The 17,287-nt window shown below is 48.7% G+C and overlaps 1 protein-coding gene across 1 annotated transcript; it reads right to left on the reverse strand.

The window, feature by feature from the left end:
- Nucleotides 1-320: 320 nt before the first annotated feature.
- On the reverse strand, nt 321-10,323 carry Ccdc42 (coiled-coil domain containing 42). The gene is made up of 7 exons (XM_021177530.1): nt 10,041-10,323; nt 9,596-9,701; nt 9,062-9,166; nt 6,400-6,597; nt 3,127-3,348; nt 2,795-2,953; nt 321-620 (listed from the first exon to the last, which is right to left on the reverse strand). Exons 1-7 carry the CDS (start codon nt 10,121-10,123, stop codon nt 543-545), a joined length of 951 nt encoding a protein of 316 aa, XP_021033189.1. The 5' UTR covers nt 10,124-10,323; the 3' UTR covers nt 321-542.
- Between the last annotated feature and the right edge of the window lie 6,964 nt (nt 10,324-17,287).

Here is a 17,287-nt window from a genome sequence, read left to right on the forward strand (position 1 = left end):
ACACATGTGTATGCATGTGTACATGTGTGTTGTAAGCATATTTGTGCCAGTACATGGACCCATTTGTGCATGTGCAGACTCCAGGGGAAGATATTAATTGTCCTGCTCCCCACCTTAATCTCTTGAGACAGGGTGTGCTTGCTGGTCTAAAGCCCCAGAGACACCCAGTGAAAGGCATGGCGTCTGGCTTTCCAGCAGCCCTGCCAGAGCAGAAAGCTGAGAGTGAGCTGTTCTTAGATGGGGCACTTGTGGGTCTCTCCCCTCATTGGCTCTTCCCCATGAACCTATTTTCGAAAGGAGAAGTAATTTCAGAGCCAACTTCTTATAACATTTAATGTTTTTAGGGATGGGACAAACTGAGGCTGGAGGGGAAAGCCAACGGGGAGGATGGGGGTGGGGTGGGGAGGTGGTTCATCATCAGGAAGCAGTTGGTCTTCAACAGCTGGACTAGGGGGACTAGACCACAGGCTCACCAGGAACCTTCTCTTTCCTAGCTCTTTTCTCTCAAGTGTCTTGGAACATTCTAGAAGCATGTTGCTTCCTTATATCCGGACTTGCTGTTGTTCTTTCTTCTTTACTTCTGTCCAGATGTCTGACAGGTCTTGTATAAACTGCTGGATCTATCAAGACAGGGAGACAGCATTGGTTTCACCCAGCCAAACTGCCCAAGTCTTAAGATGGAGCATCTCCTTGGAAGGACCTCAATGCCCTCATCCTTGACTTCCCGAGGCTGCTGCATTGCCTCGGTTCACAGATGTCCTAGGTGACCTTAAGAATCGGGTTTAGCAGATCTATTAGTGACTTTTCTAGGCACTGTGCTCAAAATACACGACAGAAGCAACTTAAAGGGGGCGTGGCCTTCAAAACTCAAGGCCTACCTTGGAAGACATGGTGGAGTGACTTCATCTGCGATGGTAGGAGTGTTCTGTAGTAGCTATTCACTTGGAGAGGGAACCAGAAAGCAGAGAGTGTGACTGGAGTGGGTGGATCAGTTGTCACCTTCAAAGACCTGCACCTAGTAACCTACTTCTGCTAGGCATGCTTTGCTGTTAAAGGTTTCATCTTCCCAAACCAGTGCCACAAGCTGGGGACAAGGACCTATGAGCCTATGGGTTTAAACCATGACAGTGGACTCAGCACAGTAAGGTCAGGGCTGGGACTTGCTAAGAGGTAGTCAGGAATGTACAGGAGGAAGAAAGAGAGCCAGTCCCAAGCAGGCCTCAGAGTGAAGCATTTTGCAGACAGGGCTGTAAACGCCCTCTGGCAACATCAAAGAGCTTGCCTGATGCTCCCTGTGATGGGGTCCTGTCCTCAAGGGAAATTTAAATTCTATTCACCGACTTCTGTTTTAAAAGCCTGTGGTCAGAGTGACCCCGGATAGACTCTGAGGCTAAGAAGACCCAGCTGGGCTCCACACAAAAACAGCTCTGAAGAAATATTTTCATTCTGGGGATGGAAGCCAGGGCCTCGTGCGTGTGTGCATGCGGGGCGCATGTTGTAGCGCTTAGCCGCACACCCAACCTGGTTTCTCTTCTTCAGAAGGTGACCCTCCACTCAGGGGCAGAATATGTGCTCAACCTCCTGTTTCGCTTATACTCTCTCACCTCTTTGTTTGTTTGTTTGTTTGCGTGAGCTGCTTAGCAGTTTGAATTTCTGTCAGTGCGCTTACATTCCGTGGGGATGAAGATAGAGATATCTTAGGACAGGCTCTGTGAAGCATGAGGTGCATCGCCTGGCAGGGGAAATCTGGGCTTGACTTTCCTTGCCAGGCGCACTTCCGGAAGTTTTGACTCCGGAAAATAAAACTTGAGAAAAATCCTCAAGGATTCAAGAAGCTCAGAGCTTGGAGTAGACGGGGTTGGAAGCTCAGAGCAGAGCAGGGAATGAGCAGGTTGGGGCTGTGAGCTGCAAGGCACCACGTCTCAGGGCATCTTTGGTCAGGACAGCTAAAGGAAGAGAGAGGAGCACACCAGGAGATCTTAGAAGTCAAGATCACCATGACACCAAGACAGCACCTATCCCTCAAAAGCACATGGTCTCCTTTACCACAGCAGTTTCCTTGCTGTCCTGTCAGAACAGGGTGACAACAAGGACAAACAGCAAATCTACCTACTATTGAGCCAGACATTAAAGGGAATGGACAAAGTGTCTACCGATGCTGCTCTCCCCACACAAGGAGCTTTTTTTGGAGTTTCAATCAACCGTGCTATCTCGAGGACTGGGGAGATGGCTCAGTTGGTAAGGTGCTCGCTATTCAAGCGTGGGGATCCATGTTCAGAGCCCTAGCCGTGGCTTTCCCTGGAAATCTAAGCGGTTGAAAACTATTTCTGAACATCAACTGAAGGGTAGATGCAGTCAGCTTTCGGAGAAGGAACCCAGCTTGGCCCCAGGGCCACACAGGTGGAGAAGGCAGCAGTTAGGCTCAGTCTCATACAGCCTCCCTCACACCACAGACTCTGCGTTGCCACGCATGGCCAACAAGACGGTTCTGCATGACCAATGAGTTCAACAGTGGGTCCCTAGTCTTGCCCTGTGGTTTGAAGCTAACAAGGATTCCGGGTGCTAATGTGGTAGGTCTCAATGTGTGGAACCCTGATCCGCAGTGTAAGGTGGGCAATTACTAACTATGTAAGTCCATGGGTTCTCATCTGAGATTCCCCAGTCCCACCACTAGGTGATCCTGACACTGAGTTATTTGAGGGCTACTACTCTGCCTGGTTCACTCCTTCAGTTCGCCAATTCAGAACCTCCTTGACCCTGCCGCCCTGCTGGACCCAGCTCCGCATCCACCTACCATGTCTAGTTGTTTGTGTGTGTCCTCCAGGGACACTTGGGTGGATTCCTTCAGCTGCTTGCTCACGATCTGGAAGAGGTTCAGCGTCGCCATCTTAATGGTGCCAAGCAGGAGGGTCTTCTTGGCTGCCGTGTTTTGGATGTGTGCCCAGCGAGATTCCTGGGGAGAGATGTGGTGGCAATGTGTGTAAGTGTAACCCAGGAGGCGGAGACTCTCTGACTCTCTCTTTCTGTGTGTGTGTGTGCACGCGCGCGCATGCAAGTGTGCACACATGCAGAAATATAGCCAGGAACCCCCACCCCCACCAGCCCTGTACTGGGCCCAAAGCTTACCCAAAAGATGACATCACTGCGGGCCCGGTCAAAGCGCATCTGCAGGCGGGCCAGCTCGTTGTTGTGCTGAAGGATCTCATCATCCTTCTCCTCCATGTAGCGGGCCAGCCGCGCCTTGGCACGTTCAATCTTCTCCTGGCCTTCTTGAGCCGACTGCATGAGGTCATGGTGCATGCTCACCAGGGTCTTGTAGCGGGCAATCACCTCGTGGATCTCTTCAAACTGAGGGGCCAGTGGGCTTGGATCACCGAATAGCTGGCTTCCGAGGGCCATCTATTCAGCCATCTCAGCCCATAACCTCTGGCCTGGACATCTGGAAACCAGGGCCGGCAAGCCACAGCCATAAATAGGTATTGTGAGAATGTTGGCTTCTCCTGAGTTTATACGGGCTATGTCCCAGATGTGGGAGGATTGCACAGCTGGACCTGATGTTTCTAATGCCAGCCGCATATCAGAACCAGCTGAGGACCCTTTAAAAAAAGATACTTACCAAGCTTCAATCCCAGAGATTCAGATTATTAATTTGTCTTACAGGGGCCCTTATCGAATTAAAATTTTGCAAGATATCTCTAGGTAGTTCCAGGCTGAGCTAGAATTAAGAATTGCTGATGGAAAAGCACTTTGCCTCCTAAGGCAATCCTATATATCAAGAATGTTCCAGAAGCCATTCACAGGCCAGGAGCTATGCTAAAAGGCTAGTGACAGAGCAGGAGATAAGAAAGCCAGACCCCATTCTTTTGAAATTTATAGCCTAGAGGGTGGTTGGGTACAGGGAGGATAGACAGTGATAAACCATCTTTAGGACTGGGGCGTGGGGCTGCACAGGGCCCAGACACTAACTCCCTTAAGCCTTTGTTCATCATCTGTATCAGAAGTGGTGCTGAAGAGGGGTAAGCCAGTGAGGTCAGGGGGTAAGCAAGGCTCAGGTCACCTGCTCCAGTGGGGCCCAGAAGCACAGAGTTTGCCCAGCAAGCATATCTATAGAGGGCAATGTGACCTCCAGTTTCATGGCACCAGTGCATCTCCCCAGGAGCTATGGCATCGTGCCTGCTCAGGGACTCTCTGGGCATATCATAACAGTTGGTGGTGGCAGATTGGTGTCCAGGAACAGTCCTGCTCCTGTTTTTCCAAATGTGCTTCTTGAGGAAGACCACTCCAGCCAGTGGTAGAGGAGGTTGGAACAGCCAGAAAAGTATTTTGGGGAGACAGGAAGACTGACATGAGGCTAGCCAGGCAGAGGCAGGTGGAGACTAGAGGTTTCCGAGTCCAAGGCCTACCCGGGCTATATAGTAAGTGAGTCTGAGAACAGTCTGGATAACTTAGTAAGATCCTGTGTCAAACTAAAATAAGGGCTGGGGTGCAGCACAGTGGTAGAGTGCTTACCTAACACATACGAAGACCTGGGTTCAAGTGCTGGTAACACACACACACACACACACACACACACACACACACACAGAGAGAGAGAGAGAGAGAGAGAGAGAGAGAGACAGAACACTCCAGAAAACTAGGAAGAGTATGAACATTACCCATGAAGAGTTTTTGTCTCAGGAGGCAGAGAGCCCATGTCCTGTCTCTATTACCTACAGTTCTTTCAGCAAACACCACTGGCAGACAGAAGTTAGAATGAATGGGTCCAATCAGAGCTACCAGGAAGGAATCTGGCAATTCTATTCTGATGTCAAAAGCTCAGGTGCCAGCTTAAAGAGGCCCCTGCTTGTCCAAAGAGGGGACGATTTGAGCATCAGTGAGAATAAATACAAAAGGATGAAACATGGATTCAAATCCATGAGTTCATGACACAAAAGGCCATGTTTGGAGGCTGCTGACAAGCTAATTTTTTATTCTGAACACTATAAAGAATCAAGAGTTTGATGTGGGCATGGCAATCCCAGCACTTGGGAGGCAGAGAGAGGAAGATCTTGAATTTGGGGCTAGCCAGGAGTAGATAGTGAGACACTGACAAATAAAATAAAATAAAATAAATAAAGAAAGAAAAAGAAATTAAGAAAGGAAGGAAGAAAGAAAATTGAAAAAAGACAAATCATAGAGGAATATATATGGGCAGCTGATACATCACAAAATAAGGAAAACAGTCATGAAAATAATAAATTTAAATGCTATGATACCGGTGATCCCTGAAGAGAGGAAAGAAAGATTGAAATTTGGAAGGACATATAAGGGGCTTAAGTTCCCAGTAGTGTTTTATTTCAGAGGGAAAAAAGAAAAAGAAACCAGGAAAATATTAAGATTAGACAAAGCCTTGTCTGAGTTCTTGAAAGGTTAAGTTTTTCTCTATGCTTTGCAGTATAGGGGACAGAGAGGGAGAAAAGGATCAGGAGAGGGGCAGGGAGGAGGAGGAGGAGAGGAAGAGAAAGAGGAGTGGGGGAGGAGGCTGTAGAATGTAAAAGGGCAAAGGGCAGAGGTAACACAGCTGAAGCACGCAGCGCGAGGAATGAGGAAGGGGCAGGGGTTAGATTCCAGAAATACGTAAGAAGCAGACTGGACCATATCTGATTGATGGCTTCAGGACTGGGGTGTGGGGGAAGAATGAAGCACAGTTATGGTGGGACTGTAGTCTGAGGCACAGTCAGTCTTGCTTAAGGAAGAATTTGGGAAGAGGAAACCCCAGAGGGCCCTGGGAAGGAGGGAGGAGGTGTCATAGGAGCAATGACATTATATGTTGCAAGAGGTGCTGCAGGAAGAGGGCTAAAAATTCCTGGGTTGGGTGACAGGTCCTGCCGAGACACAGGGTGCTTACGGCCTGGAGGGGCCCTCAGGAGAGTGGAGAAAATATGGAGCTCTGCCATTTCCAAGTTGTGAGACCCTGGGCAGGTGTCTTCATCTCCTTCATTCCAGGGATGGCCTCTGTAAACTCCCAGTCAGCCTCTATCGCATACTAAGTGCTCCTGGTCTTTGGAGGGTAGGTACTTTTCCACTTTTCCTTTCTCTCAACTCTCTCTCTCTCTCTCTCTTTCTCTCTCTCTCTCAGACATACACAAACACAGATGTAAACACACAACCCACACATAGAGGTATAGATGTGCACAGCCTCCTGCTTTGAGAGCCCCACCCAATCTCATAGTAGGTGGGGTGGTTGGAGGGGGCTTGGCCATCCATCTCCCAGGGCCACTGCCCCTCCCCTCCCCAGATCAGGATAACGATTCCAAGGGCCCCCAAACCCTAGCCAGCTGGAGCTGAACTCTATTCCATTAACTTGAAGGGTTGTGACAAAGGGCCCTGTGGTGTGGCGCCTCCAGCCCTGGGACCCACCTCAGAGTTCTCCACCACCTTCTCCAGGTACTTGTTGAAGATGGCGTAGTCTTGCAGCTTGATACTCAGCTTCTGGTGTTCCAGCCTCAGTGCCATCATCTCCTGCTTGGCCTTGGCCAGCTCCCGCAGGCGCAGTCGTTTCAGTTCACGCTCCTTGTTGGCTTTTTTTAGGGCTCGGATCCGTTTCTGGTCGTTCTCCTGGGATGAGGAAGGCAGTGTAAATCAGGCAAGCTGTTCGCCCTTTCCTCCTGAGACCCTGGCCTACCTGGGGCTGGTGATAGATACCCTTTGCCCCTTCTGTCTGCTGAGCTCAGATCACCAGAGGGCAGGCAGAGCTTGCTGGGTTGCCCATGTTGGAAACGGGGTGTGAAAGAAAAGGACTTGGTGAGGTTTTCGTTAAGTGAAGGGACTTAGTAAAGCTGAGGGGCTTCTGTGGCCTGAGGAGGCTGTGAGTTCAGTAATTCAGCTCAAGAGGTGGCCTTAGGAAGGACAAGCAGGAAATTCTGCTTCTGTGGGAGTTTGTCTCTGGGCTTCAGAGGGGGGCAGGGATGGGAAGAGAGCACACAGAAAGAGGGAGGTGGAGGAAGATCAAGCTTGCATCCAAGAAAGCCGACAAAGACTGAGTGGAAGCAGGAAGCCTTTGGCAGAGCTTTTGTGATTTCTGATTTTAGTGGTGGCCATTTGTCACGGGGCAGATGGCTCAGCCGGGACTGGGAAGTCCACATGGTCTCCTGATTTGGTACATAGTGCTTCTGTTTCTCCAGCTGTTAGCTGAGAGGTGGTAGCCCTCTCTTCCTACAAAGCCCATGACAGTAGTAATGGAACCATATGTTAAATGCTTCTGACAGTCCAGACTGGCATCGACCAGGGCTAGAGGAGATGACAGTGGTAACTGGATTCTGCACGCAGGAGGGATGAGGCTCAGCTACTGACCCTGCCTCTTCTTTCTGCAGCATCAGGACCAGTGCAAGTCAACCCCTTGCACTTGACCAGATGTCACCAGGTGTCTCTTTTCTCGTCATGGGCCCCCATGATTCCTCATGGATGAACAAGGATGGTGGGGACATTTAGGGGGGATGGAGAAACGCACCAGATATGTGCCCTGCTCCAAAGCACCAGAGAGGCCCCGGGGGATCCCAAATCAGTCATATATGAATCACCTAGAAAGTTTTTAAACACCTATAGGTGTGTGGTCTCAACCCGAGACCTGCTAGAGGCAGAAGAAGGAAGAAGTTACCAGCGTCTGTATTTGCGAAGAGTACCAGGAGATTCCACAGCTTCTGACTTCCTGGAAGTCATTTGGAGAGTCCTTAACTCTCAGACTTCCTGTCCTCTTCAATACTCCATCAACTTTGCTCTGGTCCAGGAGGACTGTATCTCAGAACGCTGATATCCCTGCTCTGCCCAGTTGTGCATAGAATAAGGAACCCTAAGAGCAGGGTTCCTCCAGGAGAGGGCAGCAGTGAGCTCCCCTTGCAACAGCTCCCAACTGCTCAGGACTTCTCTACTGCTGGTCCTGGAGGATTGCTGGCCAACAAGTCTGAGTGAGGTTTTTGTTTTGTTTACATTGTTATTTATTTTTGTCTATGCACCTGTATGCCTGTGTGCATGCTACAGTGCACGCCCAGAGATCAGAGGAAAACTCGGGGGAGTCAATTCTCTCTTTTTTTTCTAACATGCATGTAGGTCCCAGAGGGTCTAGCTCAGGCTCTCAGCCTTGGCGGTAAGTACTTTCACCTACGGAGCCATCTTGCCAGCCCAAATCATTCCTCTAAGTACTGATGAAGAGGGCCATCCTCTGACCAAACTGCTGTCATCTCTAGGGCCCAGCCACAGAAAATCCATCACAGCTGGGCTGGCTGACTGTTGGTGCTCCCTCAGTGTAAGGGGTGGGGAAGGATCAGGGGACCCTCCCTTGAGTACCCAGTCACTCCTTCCAACCAGTTGGATGCAAGTGTGCCTTAGTTGTGTGTGCCCTAGTGTCTCTGGGAGGAGTTAAGAGTGTATAGGTGGGGAAGAACTAGGGGAGAGGCGACATCTATGTAAGCATGGAAGCCATCATCCGCGCTGTACAAATCTTCCAGTGTGGCTGCTTTAGCACACTTCAGCACACATTCTTGCTCCTGCTTATCACTACCCATCTGTGCTCATTGGTTCCTCCGGATCACTGAGATCTTAGAAGGAAGAAAGGGGACATTGCTTAACTCCCTAACCAAGAATCAAGGTCAAGATTCTTGAGTCTCTTACTAGTCTCTTTGCTTCATGGTCCTTCATTGCAATGGTTTCCTGCCTTCATCTGTCCCTTGCTTTCAATGCAAGGACAAAGAGGGAGGGATACAGTGAGGGCGTGACCAAGCCCCTCTGACTCACTTCTGTATCCATCACACCCACTCGTCCACCCAGCCACCTGGGTACTGGCAAGGAAACAGGAAAGGGTCAAGTAGAGAGCAGAGACTGGCAGGTAAATGGGACATCTCAGATAGAGGTAGATAGAATATAGAAGATGCCTGGGAAAGATCAGGCACTCCTGGACCAGGGAAGACCACCTTTAATCCCGGGGGTTGGGAGCATGGGGAGTCCACAAAGTCAAGTAGAGGGAAAGAGCCACCTGGCCCAGTGCAGTGTAAAGTCTCTGCCTACTGCAGCTCACCCCACTTCATACCTGGATGAATTGCTCGAACTTCTGGATATGGGCCTTCAGCTGCTCTTCCTTAATACCTAGTTCTTCCCAGCGCAAGTTCAGCGTTTCCATTCTCCGCTGGAATGCCTGTAGGGCATGTGAGAAGGTGAAAGTCAGGGAGCCAGCCACCTGACATGGGTTCTCAGAAAGATTCTAACATCATTTGCCCAAAGTGTTTTATCCTTTAGCCTGGGGGGCTCTTGGAACGCTGATGATGTAGCTCAGTGGAAAAGAAGTCGCCAGGGGTTAAATCCCCAACTCCTCAAATGAAGTGTAGTTACAGAAGGACTTGTAGTTTGCACTCTATCCTGTACAGAGACCCTAGTATAGTATCCCATGACCCTAGTTCCCCCAAGACTCAGACCCTTTCTGTTCTCTGTGGAGGAAAGAGACCAGAACCAGTTGTAGCCACCCCACCCCCAAAGCGAGGGCCCACCATCCATTAACCTCGAGCCCCAGCCAATCCATTCCCTACCCTGTACCCCTACCCTTATCACCCACAACTCCCCACCTCACCTCCTTCTTATGTTCCATGGCCTCCTGCATGATCTTGGCCTCTTTCTTCTTCTCCAGGAGCTGGATAGAGGGGGAGTCTGACTGCTCCTCAACATTTGGGAACTTCCTGCCCGAGAACAGTGAAAGGGGAACAGGGCCCTCTGAGAGGCAGGAGCAGGATCGGGGAGGGAGCACCTCAGAGATGGATGCCCATGGGAAGGAAAAGAGGTTTCCGCTCTCACCTTAATGAAAGGAGCTGTGTGAGAGGAGAGAGGTCTACGAGGGCTTTTGGGGGGTGATTGAGTGATGGGGGCCCAGAGTCAGGGTGGAGTTGGGTCATGGGGTAAGGCAATTAGGAGCACTGGGCTGTAGGAGAGGAAACACCTGGCAGCAGAGCATCATCATGAGGGTAAGAGTGGTCCCAAGCTCAGAGGCGAGATAGACAGGCTCTATACCAAGCACTCACTGCAGCAGTTGAAGCAGCCGCTCCCCATACTGTAGCCGGAAGTATTCGGCCAAGTCCTCCTCTTCCATCATGCCCAAACTCATGGTGGCAGCTACCTAACAGCCCCGGTGGCCTACTTTTTAAAGTGAAATGGTGAGTGACAGTACCACAGGGCACTCAGGGGATAGTGGCTGGGTTCTCGGTCTCCTCTCCTCCTGCTGCTTTCAAAGTCCCACAGAGAGTGGGAGCTGAGAGACACAGCAGAAACCAGCTAGAGGCTGCCTTAGTATGATGCGCTCTTGCGGTGATAGGAGATCTGGTTACCTAGCAACAAGCTGCCTGGTTCTGAGGCACTCATGGTTTGCCCTCTAACCTATGAACCCACTAACTCCCCACCCACCTCTCTCTTTTTGTTTTGTTTTGCTTTGTTTTCAAGATAGGGTTTCTCTGTGTAATCCTGGCTGTCCTGGAAATCACTCTATAGACCAGGCTGGCCTTGGACTCAGAAATCCGCCTGCCTCTGCTTCCTGAGTGCTGTGATGAAAGGTGTGCATCATCCCTTCCCGGTTAACCTCACTCACTTGTTGAGGTGGCCTCTCTATTCCCTCCGGCACCTTTCAGGAACTCTGATTACGTTACCAGTTGCTCCTTTACCGGGTAGGGAGGCAGGGTATGACCATTTGCCGCAGAGAAGGAAAGCCTGACAGAGGAGTCCGGTGTGTGAAGCTGACTCCCAGGCGCCTCTTTCCTAGGGTTAGGTGAAGGCGAAGATGAGATTGGGTGGCAGATGGATGGTAAAGAGCAAAAGCAGCAGAGAGAAGACTAGGAGCTTAGATAAGCCCAGGGACGGGGAGAGGTGGACAAAGAAGTGTGGGAAGTGGGGAAATGATGAGACGCATTAGAACAAAGTAGAGGGCCAAAGAGATGTAGGGGCATACAGCTCCTGGCCACTTGGAAAGGGACCTAGGCAAGGCAAGGTCCCTTTATTGTGAGACGGAGTTTGAGCTGTAAGTGCAGGTGTGGGGGGTAATGGAATAGGTCCCTTGTTTAAATGGTTTACTTCTTATGGCTGCCTTCCTCCATTCCAGAGGGCACATGCATATTTAAATACTTATTTGACTTGAGGTTAAAGCTGTGTACGGTTGGGTCCCTGGGTGAAACAGGACTATAGTGACCTCTGCTGGCACTAGGCCCTGGTGCTGACCCCTCCCTGCCCTTCCTTCCAGCGGGCTGAGGTAGGATTGCTGGGGGGTCTCTGGCTGGAGCCAAGGACAGAGCTTGCAGGCTAAATTGTGGGTCACCTGGCATGCTGCTTCCTCTAGCTCTCCAAATCCCTGTTGTGAGGAAGAGAGTGTCCTGTTCCTGTTTCACCTTTGGTCTCTCCTCAGGGTACAGAAAAAAGCCCACCCACTCTGATCTCACCCATCTATCCCCTCATCACTCCCAGCCCACCGTAAATCCCTAATCCCAACTCCAGATATAGACCCAGCAGAATGACAATAAAGCAAATTATTTCTAAGTTTCACAAAAGGTGTGTGTGTGTGTGTTCTTTATCCAGTTAATTTGTGTGATGGTTTGTATATGCTTGGGGTAGAAAGTGTCACTATTAGGAAGTGTGGCCTTATTGGAGTAGGTGTGTCACCTTGGACATGGGCTTTAATACCCTTGTCCTAGCTACCTGGAAGCCAGTCTTCTAGCAGCCTGCAGATGAAGATGTAGAACTCTCAGCTCCTCCTGCACCATGCCTGCCTGGGCTCTGCCATGCCCCTGCCTTGATGATGCTGGACTGAAGCTCTTGAACCTGTGAGCAAGCCCCAATGAAATGTCCTTAGGAGAGTTGCCTTGGCCATGGTGTCTGTTCACAGCAATAAAAACCCTAACTAGGACAGTTTGACACCATCCATTAGGGATGTCTCTATGCCCTCCACTTCTCACCTCACGTGATAGCTCAGTTTGGAGGGGCCACGTGATGCTGCTGCCCTTAAAGAAGTAGAGTCATCTGCTCCTGGAATCACCTGTTATTCTGTCACCTAAGACATGTCCTTGCTTGCCTGTCAGTCAAATCAGCTTGAGTCAGGGCCTGGGTAGTCCATACAGAACTTGAGACACCTCTCCTTCCCGTTCAGCCCCTTGGGAAGAATTCAAAGCTCTTTATGTTGTTTCCCATGGTACCTTGTGTGAGTCAGTCTAGATTCCAGTCACTGACTATTATCCTGGAGGGCTGGCAGGGGGTGGGGGTGGGGGTGGGGTGGGGTAGTTACTGCCTTTCCAGGCATTAGGGAGCCAGGCTTGTACTCTCAGCTCCGTTCTTCCTCTGTGACCTGCACACTGTCTTACAGAACTTCTCTCCACCTTCATCTTTATTCCTGGTCTCCTCCTTACCACTGCCCACAGCCCTCCTTTGCCTTGCTATTTGCCTCCGAGGTAAAAATGTATTCAGTTTAAGTTAATGATGGAATGGGTTTTGGATGCTGGAAACCAACGGGGATGTTTTGCTTTCTGCCCCGTTGCGTTATCTTCTGAGACTGTTATCTGCTTAAAAGAAGGCAGGGAGGTCTGGGATACACATCCTTGGGGTACAGGGATTGCCTAACACACACAAGAGTCTGGGTTTGACCCACAACACTTATAGGAAAAGGGGAGGAAAAAACTGCAGAAAATAAAAGATATAGGCTAATATCCTGAAAGCAGCGATTCTCGACCAATGGGTCATGACCCTGTAGGGGCTGAGCAGCTCTTTCATTAGGGGGTCCCCTAAGACCATCCTGCATATCAGATATTTACATTATGACTCATAACAGTAGCAACATTACAGTTAGCAACAAAAATGATTGTATGGTTGTGAGCCAACACAGCATAAGGGATTATATTAAAGGGTCGTAACATTAGGAAGGTTGAGAATCACTGCTTGAACGTGTTATCCTGGAATAGCACTGGGTATACAAGCTCCCAGGTGTCCTGTGAGATGCCCCTTCCAGCAGTGACTAAGGGTCCAAACCCCTTGGATCTTGTTCTCCACTGCACTTACCTAGACCGGCCAGATCACTGCTGAAGGGAACAAGAAAACACAAAGAGGCTCTGCTGCCAAAACTCCTTCACCTCTGACAGCTTCTTCCTACACTGAAAGAGGCTGGCCACCATTTTGCTGCGTTTCTGAGAAAAATTAAATGACTTTGAAAAGCATACAAACAATCTGTGCCTTCCTTTTTCTGAGGCCTGAAAGGGTGTTTGAAGGTAAGCGGAGAGCAACGCCTAAGAAGCCCAATGGCAGACAAAGGAAGAAAATAGGCCAACCATATCTCCTATGCAGGAATCCTAGCATCCGCATTAGCAAATTTAATTTAGTTCACATAGTCTCCCACCTCTCCTGGGAGAGTGTCTTCCACATGGTGGTCACATCTCTAAGACTCTTCCAGAGTGCAGCTCTCAAAATACATTTGCTGGGACCTCTAACTCAAAAGAGAAATTTGAATAGAATAACCAGGGCTTGCATGCAAAAATCCTTAAATATTAGGAAATCTATTAATAAAAGTAATTCTATTGAAATTCTCAAGGGAAGAATTGAATTGTGATAGATAAAAGAGTCTGAACCCAAGAGATGATATTAACATTTGTGTCAAAGATATTCTTGCTAAACTTAGGGATTCGACAATCTCTTCGCTGTCACCACAATCACTTCACATTGTTTTGGATGCTGTAGCTAGTGTGAAAACGACAAAAAAAAATTTAAAATGTTCTTTTCTGTTTTCTTTTTAACACAATGGCAGATGCTGTGATCACATACTATGAAGATTCAAGGGGATGGTTAATTCCAGTGATTTGAATTTAATGCGATGCTATGCAACTTACAGAAAGCATGAAGCTGATTTGTATGCACAGACGTGGGAGAAGTATCGGGGACAAATGGAGTGACAGAAGCGAGCTGCTGCACCGCATGTCTAATAGGATGCAGCGCGTGCGCATGCGTGTGCCGGAGGCCAGGCTGGGGGAGCTTGTCCGCGGAGCTCTGGAGACAAGAATGCCTTGGGGTGGGAAAGCTGTTTGGAATTTTTAAAAAAATGTACTCTCCGTATCATTTTTCTAAAAGTGTCTTGTATTGTTTCATTTTTTTCATAAGAACTATATATATTTTTCTTTTGGTTCTCTCTCTCTCTCTTTTCAAGACAGGGTTTCCCTGTATAGCCCTGACTGTCCTGGAACTCACTGTGTAGACCAGGCTGGCCTCGAACTCAGAGATCCGCCTGCCTCTGCCTCCCAAGTGCTGGGATTAAAGGCATGTGCTACCATGCCTGGCACAGCTCTTTGGTTCACGTCTGGGGATCCACCATACTGTATTCCCATCATTTTACATCTCCATGCCTGGTGACAGAAAAATCTCTCCACATCCTTGCGGAAACTTGACATCTCTGCTCTTTTCCCTTTCATCTCAGCCGCTATGGTTGGTGTGAGGCAATACCTCACTGCAAAAACATGTTCCTTTTTTTCATTATGATGCTAATAGTGAATCTGTTCGATTATCAACTGCTTAGACAATGTAGATACAGCCAAACCTCTATTTATCCCGGTCTTGTGTTTCAGAGGTGATCGTGCACTCATTAAACATTTCTGTGCAGTGCTGCGGTGACCTGTAAAAGGTGACCAACCCTCCGTCTTTTTACACAAGAGTGGGCCTGATTGACTCTGAGGAGTTTTGGCCTCTCCTGTCTGATCTGAAAGAAGTCTCATCTAAGGAGTAGAAATATAAGAGACTCAGAGGCATCCTGAACAAAGGCCGTCTTTACGTAATGAATAGCACAGCAAATATGGTAACCACAGGGACTGTGGCGCTTACTCTTCATCGTTTACTGGGGTCTCGCAAGGGAGAAACATGTCTTCTGCCTTTATTGGCTCAAAACAGCACGCAAGCCACAACCAGATATATACCCACATGTTGTTTACAGAATATTTGGGGTGCAGGGCATTGCTCTCAGCACATGGTCTTAGACCTGGTCCCCACACCTCACAAACACGAACATTGTCCTGAGTCAGGAATGTGAATGGGCCACAAAGGAAGTCGAGGAAACTTGGTACAACTGAGGCTGCCCATTCAGCTGAGCTTGCAGGGATAATCCATTTTAGAAGTCCAAAGCGTAGTAAGGTGGATTACAGTGGGGTTTTTTCTTAGAAGTTAGTTAATTCTGGGGGCTGGAGAGATGGGTCAGTGGTTAAGAGCATCTTTTGCTGCTCTTCCAGAGGATCAGGTTTCAATTTCCAGCACCTACTTGGTGGCTCTGTGACCCCAGTTTTAGGGGAGCTAATGTCCTCTTTTGGCCTCAATTTGAAGGCATGCATATGTTACACAGACATATATGCAGGTAAAACACACATGCATGTATGTTTAAAAATAATAAAGAAGTTAGCCAATGCTCAGTGGGTTGAATATACAGTGTGTCAGCAGATGACCACAAAGCACATTATTATATTAACTTGCTCATAGGTTGTGGGAAAGTTGATAGGTTGTGTCTTCGTCAGGGTTTCTATTCCTGGACAAAACATCATGACCAAGAGGCAAGTTGGGGAGGAAAGGGTTTATTCAGCTTACACTTCCATACTGCTGTTCATCACCAAGGAAGTCAGGACTGGAACTCAAGCAGGTCAGAAAGCAGGAGCTGATGGAGGGATGTTCTTTACTGGCTTGCTTCCCGTGGCTTGCTCAGCCTGCTCTCTTATCGAACCAAGACTACCAGCCCAGGGATGGTCCGACCCACAAGAGGCCTTTCCCCCTTGATCACTAATTGAGAAAATGCCTTACAGTTAGATCTCGTGGAGGCATTTCCCCAACTGAAGCTCCTTTCTCTGAAATAACTCCAGCCTGTGTCAAGTTGATACAAAACTAGCCAGTAAAATTTGTAACAGCAAACTTTAAAGAAAGCATTTCTTAGAAAAAACATTTCCACACAGTAGCTCTGACATGGTTCTCCTAGGCTGTGGCTAGGTCCTAACCAGCCAGCAGGAGCAAACAACACATGGGTTCGGTGACTATATATCGGGAAGGTGCCTGCAAGGCACTGCCCTCAGCATCACGAGTGACTGTGAGTGGGGGCACAGAAATGAGCTGCTCCCATAAGACCTTCCAGATTGGTTGCTATTCCTCCCAACCTGGGGCCCTGTGAGCCCAAAGTCTGAGACTTTAAAATAATTGCTGGCTTTCAAAAACAAAGTCCCCAGCCAGAGCCCAGAGCTGAGCTGTTTAGTGGTGTGCAGGGGAACGTAACTCGAAGCTTCCCTTCAGCATTCGCGCTGCGTTTCACACATTTCGGAGTAATCTGTGGATTTGATTCCTCACTCCCCAAGAATTCCTAATTATTCACAGATTTTTTTTTCTGGGGGGGGGGCTCGGGGAAGGAAAGCAAATTGTGAATTAAATGAGTTACTGAGACATGTAATTTCTAAAGCAGAATTCTAAAAACCCTTTCATTTCCCCCTTTCCAAAGTATTTTGAATGTTGACGAAAGAGTGTTTTAATCTGTTTGTTGTGGCAACATTTAGGGATTAGCTATGTTTCCTGTAGGGCTGGGTGGTCTAAAGATGGCAGGATTCTTGGCCCAGTGAGATGGCCACGTGAGTGAAAGGGGCTTGCTGAGCTCAGATCTCATAAAGGCAGGAGAGAACAGCTCCTACAAGTGGTCCTCTGACCTCCACATGCCCATATGCACACACACACACACACAGTAAATACTAATAAAATTTTAAATTAAAAAAACGGTTTTTATATGATGGATGCATCATATACATACAGTGCCCACTAAGGCCAGAGCCCCAAGGATTGGTGTCCCTAAAGGTTGTGAGCCCCAAAGTAAGGGCTGGGCATGGAGCCTTTATTCCCTGGAAGAGCACCCAGTGTTCTTAACACCTGAGCCTTCTCTCCAGCCCCTAAACATATTTTTTTAAAGAGTTAGCATTATAGATGGTACATTTTCCATGCCAGTGCCCTCCCTGGAAACACCAGCTTTCTACTGTTATTTAAATCTTTTAAAAGGTTTTTATTTGTTTTATAAGTTCAGATGATACTGCCAAATGACCAAAAAGTCACCAGAAGCAAGAGCTACCACCGGCCCCCGCCTCCGCTCCCATCTTTTCACTGAATGATTCTTTGTTTCATTTTGGCAGCTTGCTAAGCCAGAGGCTGCCAGGTCCGGCTCAGAGGCTGCTTCAAAGGCGCCTCCACAGGCAGGATGAAGGGGAATCCCGTTGGATTCATCTCCCTGGCTGACCCTGGTCTTGCAGTC

Source organism: Mus caroli, unplaced genomic scaffold (assembly GCF_978045245.1).
Source record: "Mus caroli unplaced genomic scaffold, Mus_caroli_1 scaffold_13, whole genome shotgun sequence".
Taxonomy (NCBI): Eukaryota; Metazoa; Chordata; class Mammalia; order Rodentia; family Muridae; genus Mus; species Mus caroli.